Source organism: Penaeus chinensis, chromosome 2 (genome assembly GCF_019202785.1).
Source record: "Penaeus chinensis breed Huanghai No. 1 chromosome 2, ASM1920278v2, whole genome shotgun sequence".
NCBI classification, from domain to species: Eukaryota; Metazoa; Arthropoda; class Malacostraca; order Decapoda; family Penaeidae; genus Penaeus; species Penaeus chinensis.
This window is the reverse complement of record NC_061820.1, coordinates 14,102,706-14,116,512: the sequence shown is the minus strand read 5'-3', so window position 1 is coordinate 14,116,512 and position 13,807 is coordinate 14,102,706. Positions and strand designations below refer to the sequence as shown.

The 13,807-nt window shown below is 41.4% G+C and overlaps 1 protein-coding gene and 1 long non-coding RNA gene across 2 annotated transcripts in view; both read left to right on the top strand.

The window, feature by feature from the left end:
• LOC125034198 (fibrocystin-L-like) overlaps nucleotides 1-13,807 on the top strand; it is a gene marked incomplete in the record, with an annotated part of 1,068,345 nt that overhangs the window by 24,902 nt on the left and 1,029,636 nt on the right. Inside the window, 8 exon segments of the mRNA XM_047625897.1 lie at nucleotides 11,259-11,365; nucleotides 11,602-11,692; nucleotides 11,943-12,124; nucleotides 12,468-12,586; nucleotides 12,723-12,873; nucleotides 12,974-13,107; nucleotides 13,252-13,363; nucleotides 13,538-13,708. Coding sequence (XP_047481853.1) covers nucleotides 11,259-11,365; nucleotides 11,602-11,692; nucleotides 11,943-12,124; nucleotides 12,468-12,586; nucleotides 12,723-12,873; nucleotides 12,974-13,107; nucleotides 13,252-13,363; nucleotides 13,538-13,708 — 1,067 coding nt within the window.
• Nucleotides 10,009-10,722, top strand: LOC125035503. The gene is made up of 3 exons (XR_007115793.1): nucleotides 10,009-10,239; nucleotides 10,362-10,508; nucleotides 10,630-10,722. It is a non-coding gene; the product is annotated as an uncharacterized LOC125035503 (long non-coding RNA).

The following is a 13,807-nucleotide window of genomic DNA, read 5'->3' as shown; positions in this document are numbered from 1 at the left end:
ATATATATATATATATATATATATATATATATATATATTTATATATGTGCTTGAGTGTATACACGTATATGTATACATGTGTATGTATGAGCGATACGTGAGGTTGGGAGCACAGCTGTCACCAGATGTGAGCAAGATGAGATATGGTCTTGGGCGGGTAAATGAAAGGGGTCTTAGCTTGCTGTTTTTTTTTATGTAGATTGATATGAGACCCCACAAGAGACCCCCGTGTGGGTCCCCCGGGTAGAAGACGAGGTGGTGGAGCTGGACCCTTTGTGGCTTGGCCTGTCTACCGTGTCTCTACCCCTCTGTCTTACGAATGTGTCCTTTTATGCGATGGCATTGCAGATGGGATTTTTGCATCTACTATTTGGACAAGTGTTTCATCACTTTGGGGAGTGACTGTGGGTGTGAGTGCCCACAGATGATGGAGACTGAAGTTGGAGATCTACAGGGGAGCCGGTAGGTTCCCCAGTCGCCTAAGGACTGGGTAATCCTTGTGTGCTGCTGCTGTATATATATATATATATATATATATATATATATATATATATATTTATATATATATATGTACATACAGATATATATATATATATATATATGTATATATATACATACAGATATATATATATATATATAAATAAATATATATATATACATATATATATGTATATATATACATATACATATATATATATAATTATACATACATATATAAATATATACATATATATATGTATATATATACACAAACAGATATATATATATATATATATATATATATATATACATATCTATATATATATATATATATATATTTATATATATATGTATATATATACACACAGATATATATATGTAATATATATATATATACATATATATAAATATATATATTATAAATATATGTATATACAGGTACATACAGATATACATATATATACATATATACATACATACGAGCACTGCACTCCGACCCTCGTGGTCCCGAGTTCAATTCCCCGTCGCGGCGGTCGTAAGAATGCCTGCGCTCAGATTGCTGGCTCGAGCCCGAGAAAACGACATATCGCCTTGAAAAGTCAAACCCAGGTGTCGTAGGGGAAGTCACCGCCGTGGCACAGGTGTTAGCGCGCCGAACCGCGGTTGATTAGGAAGGGCATCCAATCAGGCAAGGGTGGCACTGCCATAAAACCTCTCAATTTTGAACTGAGAGAGGCCTATGTGGAATGAATGGCTGTTAAAAAAAACAAACAACATACATACAGATATATATATATATATATATATATATACAGATATATATACACACATTTATAGATATATATGTATATATATACATACATACATATACATATATATATATATATATATATATATATATATATGTGTGTGTGTGTGTGTGTGTGTGTGTGTGTGGGTGTGTGTGTGTGTGTACATACATATATATATAAACATATATATGTATATATGTTTATATATACATATATATATATATATATATGTGTGTATATATATACATATATATGTTTACATATATATATATATATATATATATATATATATATATATCCGTGAGGGAGTCGTTAGAGAAGCTCTGATGAGCGAGTCTGTGACTCTAGGTAAAATTAATAATGAGATTAGCTAATTTCATTAACTCCAAGCCCACTTTGTTATCATTAGATAACATATAAATCCCTTACAAAAGTATAAGCATTTATACGTATATTTATACATATGTGTTTCCTGGGCTTGGAGGCTATGCGGTCAGCATTTTCATATACTAAGTTGGGATACGTATATATAACACATCTCCCCCGTTCATAAATGTCTTTTTGTGCGAATTTGTGCAATTCGTTCAAAACGTCATCTTGAACCATCTTGCTGCGTTCTGCGACGCCGTCTTGGGGTCGGAACGCTGTACGTGATTGATACATCTTTGGATATTGGCTTTGAGTTGTTATTCTTTATTGTACACCCACAATAGGATCAGATTTCTGCTTGTAGGAAACGTTGATTTCGCCAGAGAACTCCTGATGTCGTCTGTACGAGGTAGTCTCTTGTTACCTTGACCCATCAGACATAATGTGTCCCTATGTCAGGAGTGGCAGCTTTCGTGCGTAGGCGTTGCACTGTGCTATGCCGGTTTCTTGAAAGCAACTGCACGTCGTTCACAGTATTCTGCATTCACTTGCCACTCTAAGCACAAACAATATGGCATAAGCTGGAACGCATGTCCAACCGTGCTGGAGATCGGTCATCCACACATATTTCGAATTTCTAGAAGTCCACAGTCGAATAACTATATATAAGTTTCTATTAGGTACGACTTTTAGTATCATATGCTTCATTGACTTGACTGCTGCTTTAGCATGACTGTTCCCCTGATGGTAGTGAGGTGTAGATATATCATGAAAAAGTCCCAATCTAAGAAGGAAATCTTGAAACTCACAGCTAGTTCTTCATCCATTTGCAGTCATACAGGACCACTACAATCTCACAAGATCTTTCTGAAGATCCAGATCGTAGAGGACGTTGTCGTATCGTTGCCATAGTCCAGACAATATATCGACATAAACCATAAACTAAAGAGATTAGCGTCATGTAACATCTTGCTGCTGACTTGGCAACATAACTTGACATGGTTCATATGGCTAACAGTGCTTGTAATGTTGAAATTAATTCCAAGCCTCTACACAGTCTATCATGCCAAACGCTTTGTTGCTTCTATTCCACGATGGCTATCTTCAAAGAGCAGAGGGGTCTACAACTCTCAGTTCAAAGAGTACAGGTTCATCAACTGCATAGAATTGCTCTGGCTCTTTCTAAAATGGAAAAAGTCGCCATTCAGTTCATAACAGCTGGTGGGGAATCCTTTAGTAACCCTATCGAGGAGCTTGGTGCAGGTTGGGTCGTTAGGAGATATTTCTTTCATTTCGACGATCACTAGGTCACTGCTTTGTGGTGCTGAGGTAGTACCTTCAACAACACAAAGTCTTCACTCATTACGCTCCTTACATAGTGGTTCAACTCATTGCTCAGGTCATCTTCTGGTGTTGGATGATCCCCAGGGGCATGTGACAATGCATCTGGGATGAACAGTTCCTTTCCCTTTTTCCAAGTAGCAGTGAATATATATACGGCATTTTTTTCTCTCAGTTACTTGAGTCGTGAGTTCTCTATCGCATCTAGTGTATAAAGTTTTAGGTCAGCCCCAGTGATCGGTGATCCATTATGAGCATAAAATGGGGATTAAAGCTTACTATGCTTGTTCAAATGCAGCATCATGATCTGCTGACTCTATTTGCCAAGTTGATTCCATGAATGGTTGTAAATCAGTCAGATTAGCAGGTTTCGTGAAGTCGGCAATAGCTCGAATATTCTCTTTATCAGCGACAATGACCCCTTGAGAGGCCTGTACACACAGTTCACTAATGGCACTGCTAAGCAGAAATTTTTCTTCATAAGGGATGATACCATACTCTCGGTATCACAACAAAACCTTGTCTCAATGTGTTTCATGGTCAGAATCCTATAATTATATGTTATCCACAGTATTGCCACAGTTTTCTATATTGCCCAGGACTGTGCCAACTCTGCAACCAAAGTCAACACCTGTAGCAGCGAATTCCATGTGTCCACGGCAAAAACGGTACTGGCCACACTGCGCCATAAACGTAGTCAAATATTGGTTCTCTTCTCTTCAATTTGCCAGTATCCATGTAAAGCCTCTAAGGTCGTAAAATATTGGGCTCACGGATGACCAATCCTAATAGCAGTATGTGGAGTTGTCGATGGGTAAGGTTGGCGTGCCACCTGGTTATCTATTTTTTTCAGGTCCACTGTTATTCTAACACCACCCTTGATTCCTGCCACTACTGGGTGACACCAACCTTGGCCATTCCTTGCACATAGGGGATAACTTAGAAGCAAAATAAAACAGACACTATGTCACACCAAGAATATCCAGTATAACAAACGGAATGAAATTAAACCTTTATAAACCTATAACATTTGGATTATACAGCACAACTTCTCCAGATTCGAGGTTTGACTGATTCATACCAAGGATAGTGAAGGTTGATCATTATAGCGTCTGCTCCTGTATCCGGACAACATCCACCAGTCCTGATGCTGTCTTTGTGATATCCATTTTGACGATATGGGAGCGGACAGCCATTTCTGGGGCACATTTACGAAAACAAATGCGAGAAACTTCGAGGAATCGAAGGCCCTCGGAGCGTGGAGGATCGGAGGTAGCAAACGCGTCGCAAAGGCAGAAGCGCCTGTCACAGAGGTGGTGCGAGAGAAACGAGAAGCATCACAGACCACATATGAGTGCACGCCAACTTCAGTCACGGACACCACAATTGTCTGCGATACGAGCGATCTCCCAGCTGGCAGCTATGCTATTTCACTGTCGGTGGAGGGTCTCGGCGATGCTTCCGTCGACTCTGCCGTAGGAGCCATCACAACGGCCGCCGTTGTATCCACAATATCCCCGACGGAGGGCAGCGTCAATGGCGGCGCCTTTCTTCCCATTTCGGGCTCTAGTTTCACTCCAGGAGATCTGAATGTAACCGTGGACGGCCTGGAGTGCGATATCCAGACAGAAACCATTGACACCATCACGTGCCTCACCCCAGTCCACGCAGCTGGTGTTGCGTCGGTGGCAGTTACTTCTGGAGGAATTACAACCAACTCGCCAACTGACTTCACCTACGACTCCGCTAAGACCCCAGTCCTCTCCAGTGACCCGTGAGTTTCAGGGCGCACTTCCTCTCGTCATCCATTTACAATGATTATTATTATCGTTATTGTTGTTCTTCTTATTATTATTGTTATTATTAATACTATTATTATTACCTTTATTGTTATTATGAATACTATTATTATTATCATTATTGTTATTATCAATACTATTATTATCATTATTACTATTGTTATAATCATTATTATCATTATTATTATTATCATCATCATCATCGTTATTATTGTTATTACCATTATCATCGTTTTTATTTTATTGCAAAGGACATTTCCTTTTACAGAATATCCCCAATTGCTTGTTGTGATGCAAGCATTTCCTTATCTGGAACAAACCTGAAACTGGCCACCGATGATCCGGAGGTCACAGTCGGCGGATCGAACTGCACTGAAGTCGCTGCCACCTCCACTACCGTTACTTGCAAGGTGGCTTTTCCTCATGTGTTGTTTACGTGCACTATCTAGAACCCATATTAAAATCATAATGATACCTTATGATAATGATACATTGTTCATGATAATGTAACATGCACGCACTCTAATAAAAACGATATTTCTGTTGCAGAGTCCAGAACTGGCTTCAGGCACTTATGATATCATTGTAAGAGATGTTCTCTATGGGTACTCAAATGTGATTAGCATCACCTACAGTTTTTCAGTCGACTCCATGAGCCCATCTTCAGGTTGGTTTACTAGTCTATGTGCTGAATATACATAACCTCAAAAGAATCCTAATATAACGAACATTCAATTTGTACAGACGTTTGCAACATGGATCAGAGGATTTGAAATCTTCCTCATTTTTAATTCGAATCTGCAGGAGGCTTCGGAGGAGTGGAAGCGACGCTGACTGGCACAGGTTTCGACCCAGCCGGCGGCACTACAGTGACCATATGCAATGCCACGTGTGATGTCACTGCTGCCAGTTTTGGCTCCATTACCTTTGTCGTTCCCCCGAGGACACCAGGTACTTAAGTCCATGCTAAATTTTACAAGTGAACTATTGCAATCTTCATTACTAATTTTCAGACGTTTTGTTTTGTAAATACATCATAATTTTCGACCATCTTAAAAGACACGTTTTATTCAACCAGGAGGAAGTGGCACAGAGTCGTGTGACGTTGTTGTGACGAATCCCGACGCTACAAGCACGACGCTTGTTGACGGATTCACTTATGACTCTTCTCTAAGCTCTTCCGTCACTTCCGTTTCCCCCACAAGAGGAGGAACAGCTGGCGGAACCGAGGTTACCATCACGGGAACTGGTTTTGCGTAAGTTACCTTTTTGCATGTTTAGCCTTTCGTACATTTGTCATAATAACTGCATATAACATGAAGAATAAATGTGCTCTTGTTTGGTTCCCATAAAACAAAGTTTAATTCCTTTACAGAGCAACTGGAAACGTAGTCACGATTGGAGGCTCAGTTTGCAACATCGTGACTGAAAGCAGCACCGAGATCATTTGCAGTACTAACTCCCACGATGGACCCGGGAAGGTTCCTGTTATGGTTACTGTGCCTGGAAAAGGCATTGCTACAGTTGTGGGTATCATATGAATTTCAATCTGGAATGGAAGATATTCTAATCGTAAATATAAAAGCAACACTCAGTTTAAATTTTAATTACATGATGATAATAACCAAGTTCAGTCCCAGATGCCCCTTTTCCTTAATTCGAACCAATATCTTCCTAGGACGAGACTGGGGAGTTCTTTTACATTGATCGCTGGAGTTCAGTGTTCACGTGGGGCGGAGAGCCCGTGCCATCAGAAGGCCAGCTCGTTGTCATCGAAAACGGCCAGACTATTCTCATGGACGAGTCGACAGCTGTCCTCGAAATGCTCCTGATCAAGGGTAAGAGAGATTGGATGCCGTGTATTCCTTAAGGGAGGTCACGTGGTATTCGACCAGGAAGCGACATCAGAGATCATCCTGCGAGCCAAGTACATCCTGGTCGTCGAGGGAGGATCGCTGAGCATCGGGTCCGAGGAAGAGCCATTCATGGGCAATGCTGTTATCGAACTCTATGGCGACACAAAGACTATCGAGTTACCCAATTACGGAGCAAAGGTGATGATTAGAATCTGATTAAAAATGATGACATATACAAATGCAGTCGCTAATTTTGCACTCATTGAAATTAATTCATAATCTGGTAATCAATATTTTCTATTTCATCTTCCAGGTACTGGCTGTGCGTGAAGGTACCTTAGACCTCCATGGAGCTCCCATGGACGTAACATGGACACACCTGGCAGCCACGGCAGCTCAAGGCAGCTCTACAATAACCCTCAAACAGCCCGTTAGCTGGAAGGCTGGAGACAATATTGTCATTGCTACAACTGAGCACAGGTGAGGCTACTGTCGAATTATTCTAATTTATACGCAGTTGTCTTTTTTAAGCAACATTCACACAGCTACTTTGTGCTTATGCGAATGTGTGTCAACACCCAAAACCGGCAAAAAGTACCTATTGATTTAATTAACATCTGTAGCTTTATTCATGGCGATCAAGAAAACAAAAAATACATGACCTGAAAAGAAAACTGAAAGGCAGCCCAGCCAGAACCACAGCGAGAATGGAGACCGCAGGTTAACCTTTAACTGGTCCATCACGTTGCAGGTTTATGGTCAACGAGAACGAAGAGCGTACCATCGCCTCCGTGTCAGCCGACGGCCTCACCCTCACCCTCACAGAGCCCCTCGAGTTCGAGCACATCTCCATCGAGCAGACCTTCGGCAGCCACACAGTAGAGACCCGCGCTGAGGTCGGCCTCCTCACACGTAACATCAAGATTAGAGGCAGCGTTAACTTGGACTTCGTTGAAGAGATTGAGGCTTGCGATGAAGACTGGCGTCCAGGTATACTTACACTGTAAAGTATACACTACTTACACTATATACATTACAGCATATACTGTATATTGTGTATATACAGTAGATAAAATAAGTATTTCATATACATACATACATACAGACAGACACTTAACATGCACACGCATGCACAGACACAAATATGTGTGTGTGTGTGTGTATGTATGTGCATCTATTTATATTTATATAAGTGTGTGTGTGGATATATGTATGTGCATCTTTATATATATATATATATATATATATATATATATATATATATATGTGTGTGTGTGTGTGTGTGTGTGTGTGTGTGTGTGTGTGTGTGTGTGTGTTTGTATATATATATTTATAAGTATTATACATTTCATACACATTCACACACACACATATATATAAATATATATATACATATATATATACATATATATACATACATATATATATACACATATATATATACATATATATATATATATACATATATATATATATATATATATGCATATATGTATGTTGGGTGGTATGTACATACAGGTATGTATATATACACACACATAGTTCTAAATATCCGAAATAATGAACAAGATAACCGTCTATTTAATATCAATCCATCAATTCGTCTGCTTCTTCCGCAGGTCAGTTCAAGGTCCAGTCTTGCTTTAACGGAAGGTTTGGCGAAGAGATCGGAGGCGCCCAGTTCGGTGCGACGGTCATGCTGTTCGGCAAGGAAGCAAACAAAGACCTCGTGCAGGGCCGCGTCGAATACGTCGAGGTCACGGAGGCTGGACAGGTAGGTCACACAACAGTCCAGTCAATTTCTCTTTGGAAATTATATCACAGGTCGTAAGCCGACAAAAGCAAACGGTATGGATAGTCAGTCTTTAATTTCTTTCCATAGGCCTTCCAGCTGGGTCGCTATCCCCTTCACTTCCACTTGGTCGGCAACGTCAACACCTCTTACATCCGTGGTTGCGCCGTACATCGTACGTACAACCGTGCAGTGACCATCCACGCTGCCGATTACCTCACTGTGGAGAAGAACGTCGTCTACAATACCATGGGCCATGCTATCTTCACTGAGGATGGTGTGGAACAGTTCAATGTGATCCAGTACAACCTTGCTGTTTACACAAGAAGTTCGTCGTCGTTGCTGAATGTTGATGTAACTCCATCCTCCTATTGGGTATGTATCATTAGCTTACTGTTTCTAGTGATTGAATGTATGCTAGATTAAGATCACTCCTGTCGTAGACTGAATTCAGAGAGGATACGACTATAATTTATGATAGTAGTCACATGCTTGCAGAGAGAGCCGGCGGAATATAAATTATTCGCATCTGAAAAATATGATTTACTTACAGAGGTTTTATCCTTATGCTAGATAAGAAAAATAATGATAATGACAATTGACTATTGTGATAACAACTACATTAATAGTAGTAGTAGTGGTAGTAATAGTGACAAAAAACTAGTAATAGAAATAGCAAAGGCTACCAGTGATAATATTAAAGATAACGAATGATAGCCCCAACTACTACTAACAATTTTAAGAAAGTTGTGCACTAAGCCCCTCCCTCAACCACAGATCGTGCACCCCAACAATATCGTCCGCCACAACGCAGCCGCGGGAGGCACTCACTTCGGCTACTGGTACCGGCTGGAGCGCCACCCGTCAGGTCCCTCCGCGACCAACTCCATCTGCCAGAACAATGCGCCCATTGGAGAGTTCAGCAATAACACGGCGCATTCCATGGGCAGGTAGGCTGGGTTCCTTTGTGGGTTATATAAAAAAATGCAGTGATATTCATGTTTAGGATAATGATAACTATTAAAGAATATGAAGCCTGAATGACATGTCCCTGGTATTCATTGCATCTAGGTATGGTTTATGGGTATTCTCCATGGACGGCTACTTCCCAAAAAACAATGAATGCTGGGGGAGGAATTTGGTATGTATTCAGTTGTTGGAAGTGTAGCATCACTGCGAAATAATAGTAGTTACACATCTCATTTTCGATTTTGAAGCGCCATCAGCAGTTCTCTCAGTATAACCTTATGTGAATGTTTCATGTCCTTGCACTTTATTAATTCTTCCCAACACTCCTCTATAGGTTGCCAGATGGGACGGGTTGACCACATGGAGGAATGAGCGCGGGGCGGAGATCGTGTTTGGAGGACAACTGCAGTTCCACAACTTTGTGGCTCTGGATAATGAATTTTCTGGCATCGAAATGGTGCAGATGGAGGGTGGATTCGGAATGGACAACGGATCTGGTATGTTTGCATTTATAAAATCAGTAATGCATTTGCAAAACTGCCTCAACACTATGATGATACACTCGGTGAGAAGTGACCATTAACACCTTTCATTTTCTATTTGCAGGAGTCTTTAACTCGGTGATCATTGGTCACTCGGCGCTCACTCCCGAAGGCTGCGGAGATGAAACTAGCGGAATCATAACACCGAAGAAGGCCGTCTTCAGCATCGCCGACACCGAGTTTTACAACTTCGATACCAACAAGTGCACAGCGCTGTCAGGGTGCTCTCAGTGCAAAGTCTTCCAGGGAGGTTATCAAGCACAGGTCAAAGGCCTCACCTTTGTAAACTCGCCTAACAAGGTATTCAGCGTAATCCGTCCTCCCTTTTGAAGTTGCTTGGTTGTTAGAAGGTTAGGAAATATATCAAAGTGATTAGTATATTGATACATAAGGTTGCTAAATCTCACAATATTTCCCTACAGCTGAAGTTCAAGTGGGAACATGAAACAGTGTGGATCGATGCAGATGGATCACTGTCTGGGGCTGCTGAAAATAAAGTTGTACCAGTCTCGGGTATTCTGCCACCTGAATGTACGAAAAGTGTCTCAGATTTCTCTCTGAATCCAGAGGTAAGTTCTTCGGACTTGCTTCCTCTCTCTCTCAATTTAAATTAGAACACTATATGGAGAATCTTTACAACACATAATACCAAAAACAAGTGTTCTAAGATGCTCATCCATATCTCCAAAGGTCCCCGGTGCCGTCTGCACCTCCTCTGTCGAGTTCGTCAGACTCAGCGTAAAGGGAACCAACGTGAAGCCGCAGTCCTTCCGAGGAGGCGATCTGATTCTCTCGAACAACTACGGCAATACTACCATCCCGTATCGCATGGAGAGGTTGGACGGTGGCGAGGGATGGATGGGTATAGTGTCCACAGGAGGTACCTATGACTGGATGTTCGAATATAGGGAAAAGGTGAGTATTCCTCGAAATATGGGTTTATTTCACATTTTTTGAGATCCTTTTATATAAGTCTTTTATGGGAAAGTTGGAAGGCTGTGAAATTATCAAGATAATATTTTCATAGAATTCTTTGTGTGATAACAATGATCCTTTATTTCACCCTGTAGCAAACGAATATCGAATATGATGCTCAGAGTAAAAATATGCTGAGTGGACAGTACTATTACGTACAACACCAATTCATGCAAACTCCAGATTACTTCAGGTAACGGATGAACTGTAATTCTCGAATTGTTGTACAGGTAGATCTTTAAACTGAATACTAAAATTACAGAAACTGTTAATGGAGAGATATACATGGGTATTATGTCATGAAATAAAGCTAAACACGTTTTATGTTTTTTGTTTTTCTGTAGCACAACAGGTGTGGAGAGAAACAGCTCTGACACCCTTCCAGACCCGGTTACAGGTTATCACGGGGAATACTACTGGGACGAATCCTCAAAGAAGATGACTTATATGGGTATGCAGTGGATGATTTTTCATGGGGGGGGGGGGGGTCGAATGGGAAATTCAAATACACTTACTTTCTCTCTCTCTCTCTCTCTCTCTCTCTCTCTCTCTCTCTCTCTCTCTCTCTCTCTCTCTCTCTCTCTCTCTCTCACACACACACACACAAAAAAAAAAAAAAAAAAAAATTCTCTCACTAGACAATACTTTAGATAATCACAGCTGTGTAAACTATCACTTCTTTTGCAGTTTCGTATAATAAAGAATCTAGGAAGAAACGAACCGTCTTTGATGAGCGAAATACAGGTCGGACACGAAACATTGACTTTAAGACATACAGGTAAGTTTTTTAGGGATGGTTAGATTACTAACATTTTGTGTGTATGTTATTTTGTGAATGTGGATGGTGTGTGGATAACCAACCATTTTGCTATGCTTTTTAAAATCAACACCCAAATAAAATAGTATTAGCAGCATTTCGAGGGAGTCACCATAATGAACTTCCTATCATGAAAATATCCTCATTTCATCCTCCCTTTAGCTCAACTAGTGCCCCATAATACCATTCCTGACTAAACTCACCCCAACAGGTGCGAATACGCGGGCTGTGTTGCTCCCACGCCTCCGCCCGTGCCCACTGGCCGACCGGATGTTACTTTCCTGTGGTCCGACGTTGAGACCTGGAAGGAGGTTCCTGTAGGATCAGGAGGGCATCCGACGGAGGAAGAATATGGCCTACCAGTGGAAGGCGATGAGATTATCATTCCTCCAGGTAAGTCAATGAGAAAATGAGTGAGTGAGTGAGTGGATGGGTAAGCGGGTGGCTGGATGGGTGAGTCACTTAGTAAGTAAGAGTGTGAATGTATGTGTGAGACAGAGAATAGGAGATGAGGAGAGAGACTGAGAAGATAATTTGAAGCGCATACAGAAAAGTAGAGGAAGGGAAGCATTTCTATGCATTTAGTAGTATAACTTTCCAGAATGGTAGGCATGACTGTCTCCAGTCAGATAAAAATTTTATAATCAGAAACTTTGCACCTGTCATCGGTTACCTGATTTTTTTCCGTTCAGTCATGGGTATTGAGTTGGCTTTGACGAATTTACCTTCTCTTCAGGAATGTGGATCATCGTGGATACAGATACACCAAGCCTCGGCCGTGTTTATGTTTACGGCGGTTTGGAGTTTGAAGACTCTAGAGATCATGTGTTCAGTGCTACCATCATTTTCCTGCAGGTAGGTTTTCATTCAGGTAGCTCCCTTCACCCCTCCAAATATTCTCTAGAAATTTACCAAGTGCAATGTCGTAAATACGTTGCCATTACCCGGTTATTGCACCGACACCACCGGTCATATCTGAAATTACCCACAGGGTGGAACTCTGGTAGCCGGATTTACCGAAGACGCCCCCTTCACGCATGAGCTCGACATCGTCCTCAGAGGCACCACAGACCCTAATGATCCCGACAATGTTGACATGCCCATGCCCGACGGCACACCCGACGTTGGATGGAAGGCTATGGGTAAAACTGCCATTGTTTTCCTTTTGTATGATAGATATGGTAGCAGTTACAAAGACCTAAAGAACACATTTGGCTAATACTAATTGAAAACGTTTTTTAGGTGTATTTGGGCAACTGATTCTCAACGGGCAATGTCCTTCCACCACTTGGGTCAAACTTGGAGCCACTGCTGCCGTCGGGGAGACTGTAATCACGCTTGCTGAAGCCGCCGACTTGTCATGGCTCAATAAAGAGGTGAATGAGTGCATTCTGTGTTTCATACAACAGGTCTATGCTGTGTGTGAGTATACAGTTAACTCATTTTTGAAGGATGAGCATTGCACTGTGGAATACCACTGATGAAAGAGCAGTTAAGTTCACAACCGTTATTTTCTACAGGTAATAATCACTACTACCGGCAAGGAGGCTACCGAAACCGAAGTGCGGATGGTCACAGCTGTATCTGGCAACACTCTCACCCTTGATGCTGCTCTCATCTATGAACATTTAGGTAACGGCAGCTATATACACCACGATAATAAAGCTCTGTGCTCTCGTGCATTCTGTACACCATTCACTTATCACCGAATAATCTCATTAGAGAACAAATTAGACAGAATCAACCAGCACTGTACAGAATTACCAGGCTATTGCTATCTACGTATGCTTTTCTCTTTTCTCTTAGGCGAGACTCACACACTTTCTGATGGCACTCAGTACGTAATGGCTGGTGAAGTTGGCCTTCTCACTCACAACATCGCCATCGAAGGCAGCGACTATGTAGGTCTGAATGCAGAAGGTTTCGGAGGTCGCGTCCTCGTTTCCTCGTTGACTGCAGAAGGAGTGGATTATCAAGGTAAAGGAGCAAAACAGAGAATGGGACAAAGCCGAGGGCGAATAGTTTGTCAATGGATAATTCGCATTTTAGAGGTGTTAGGAGGCATATCATGACCTT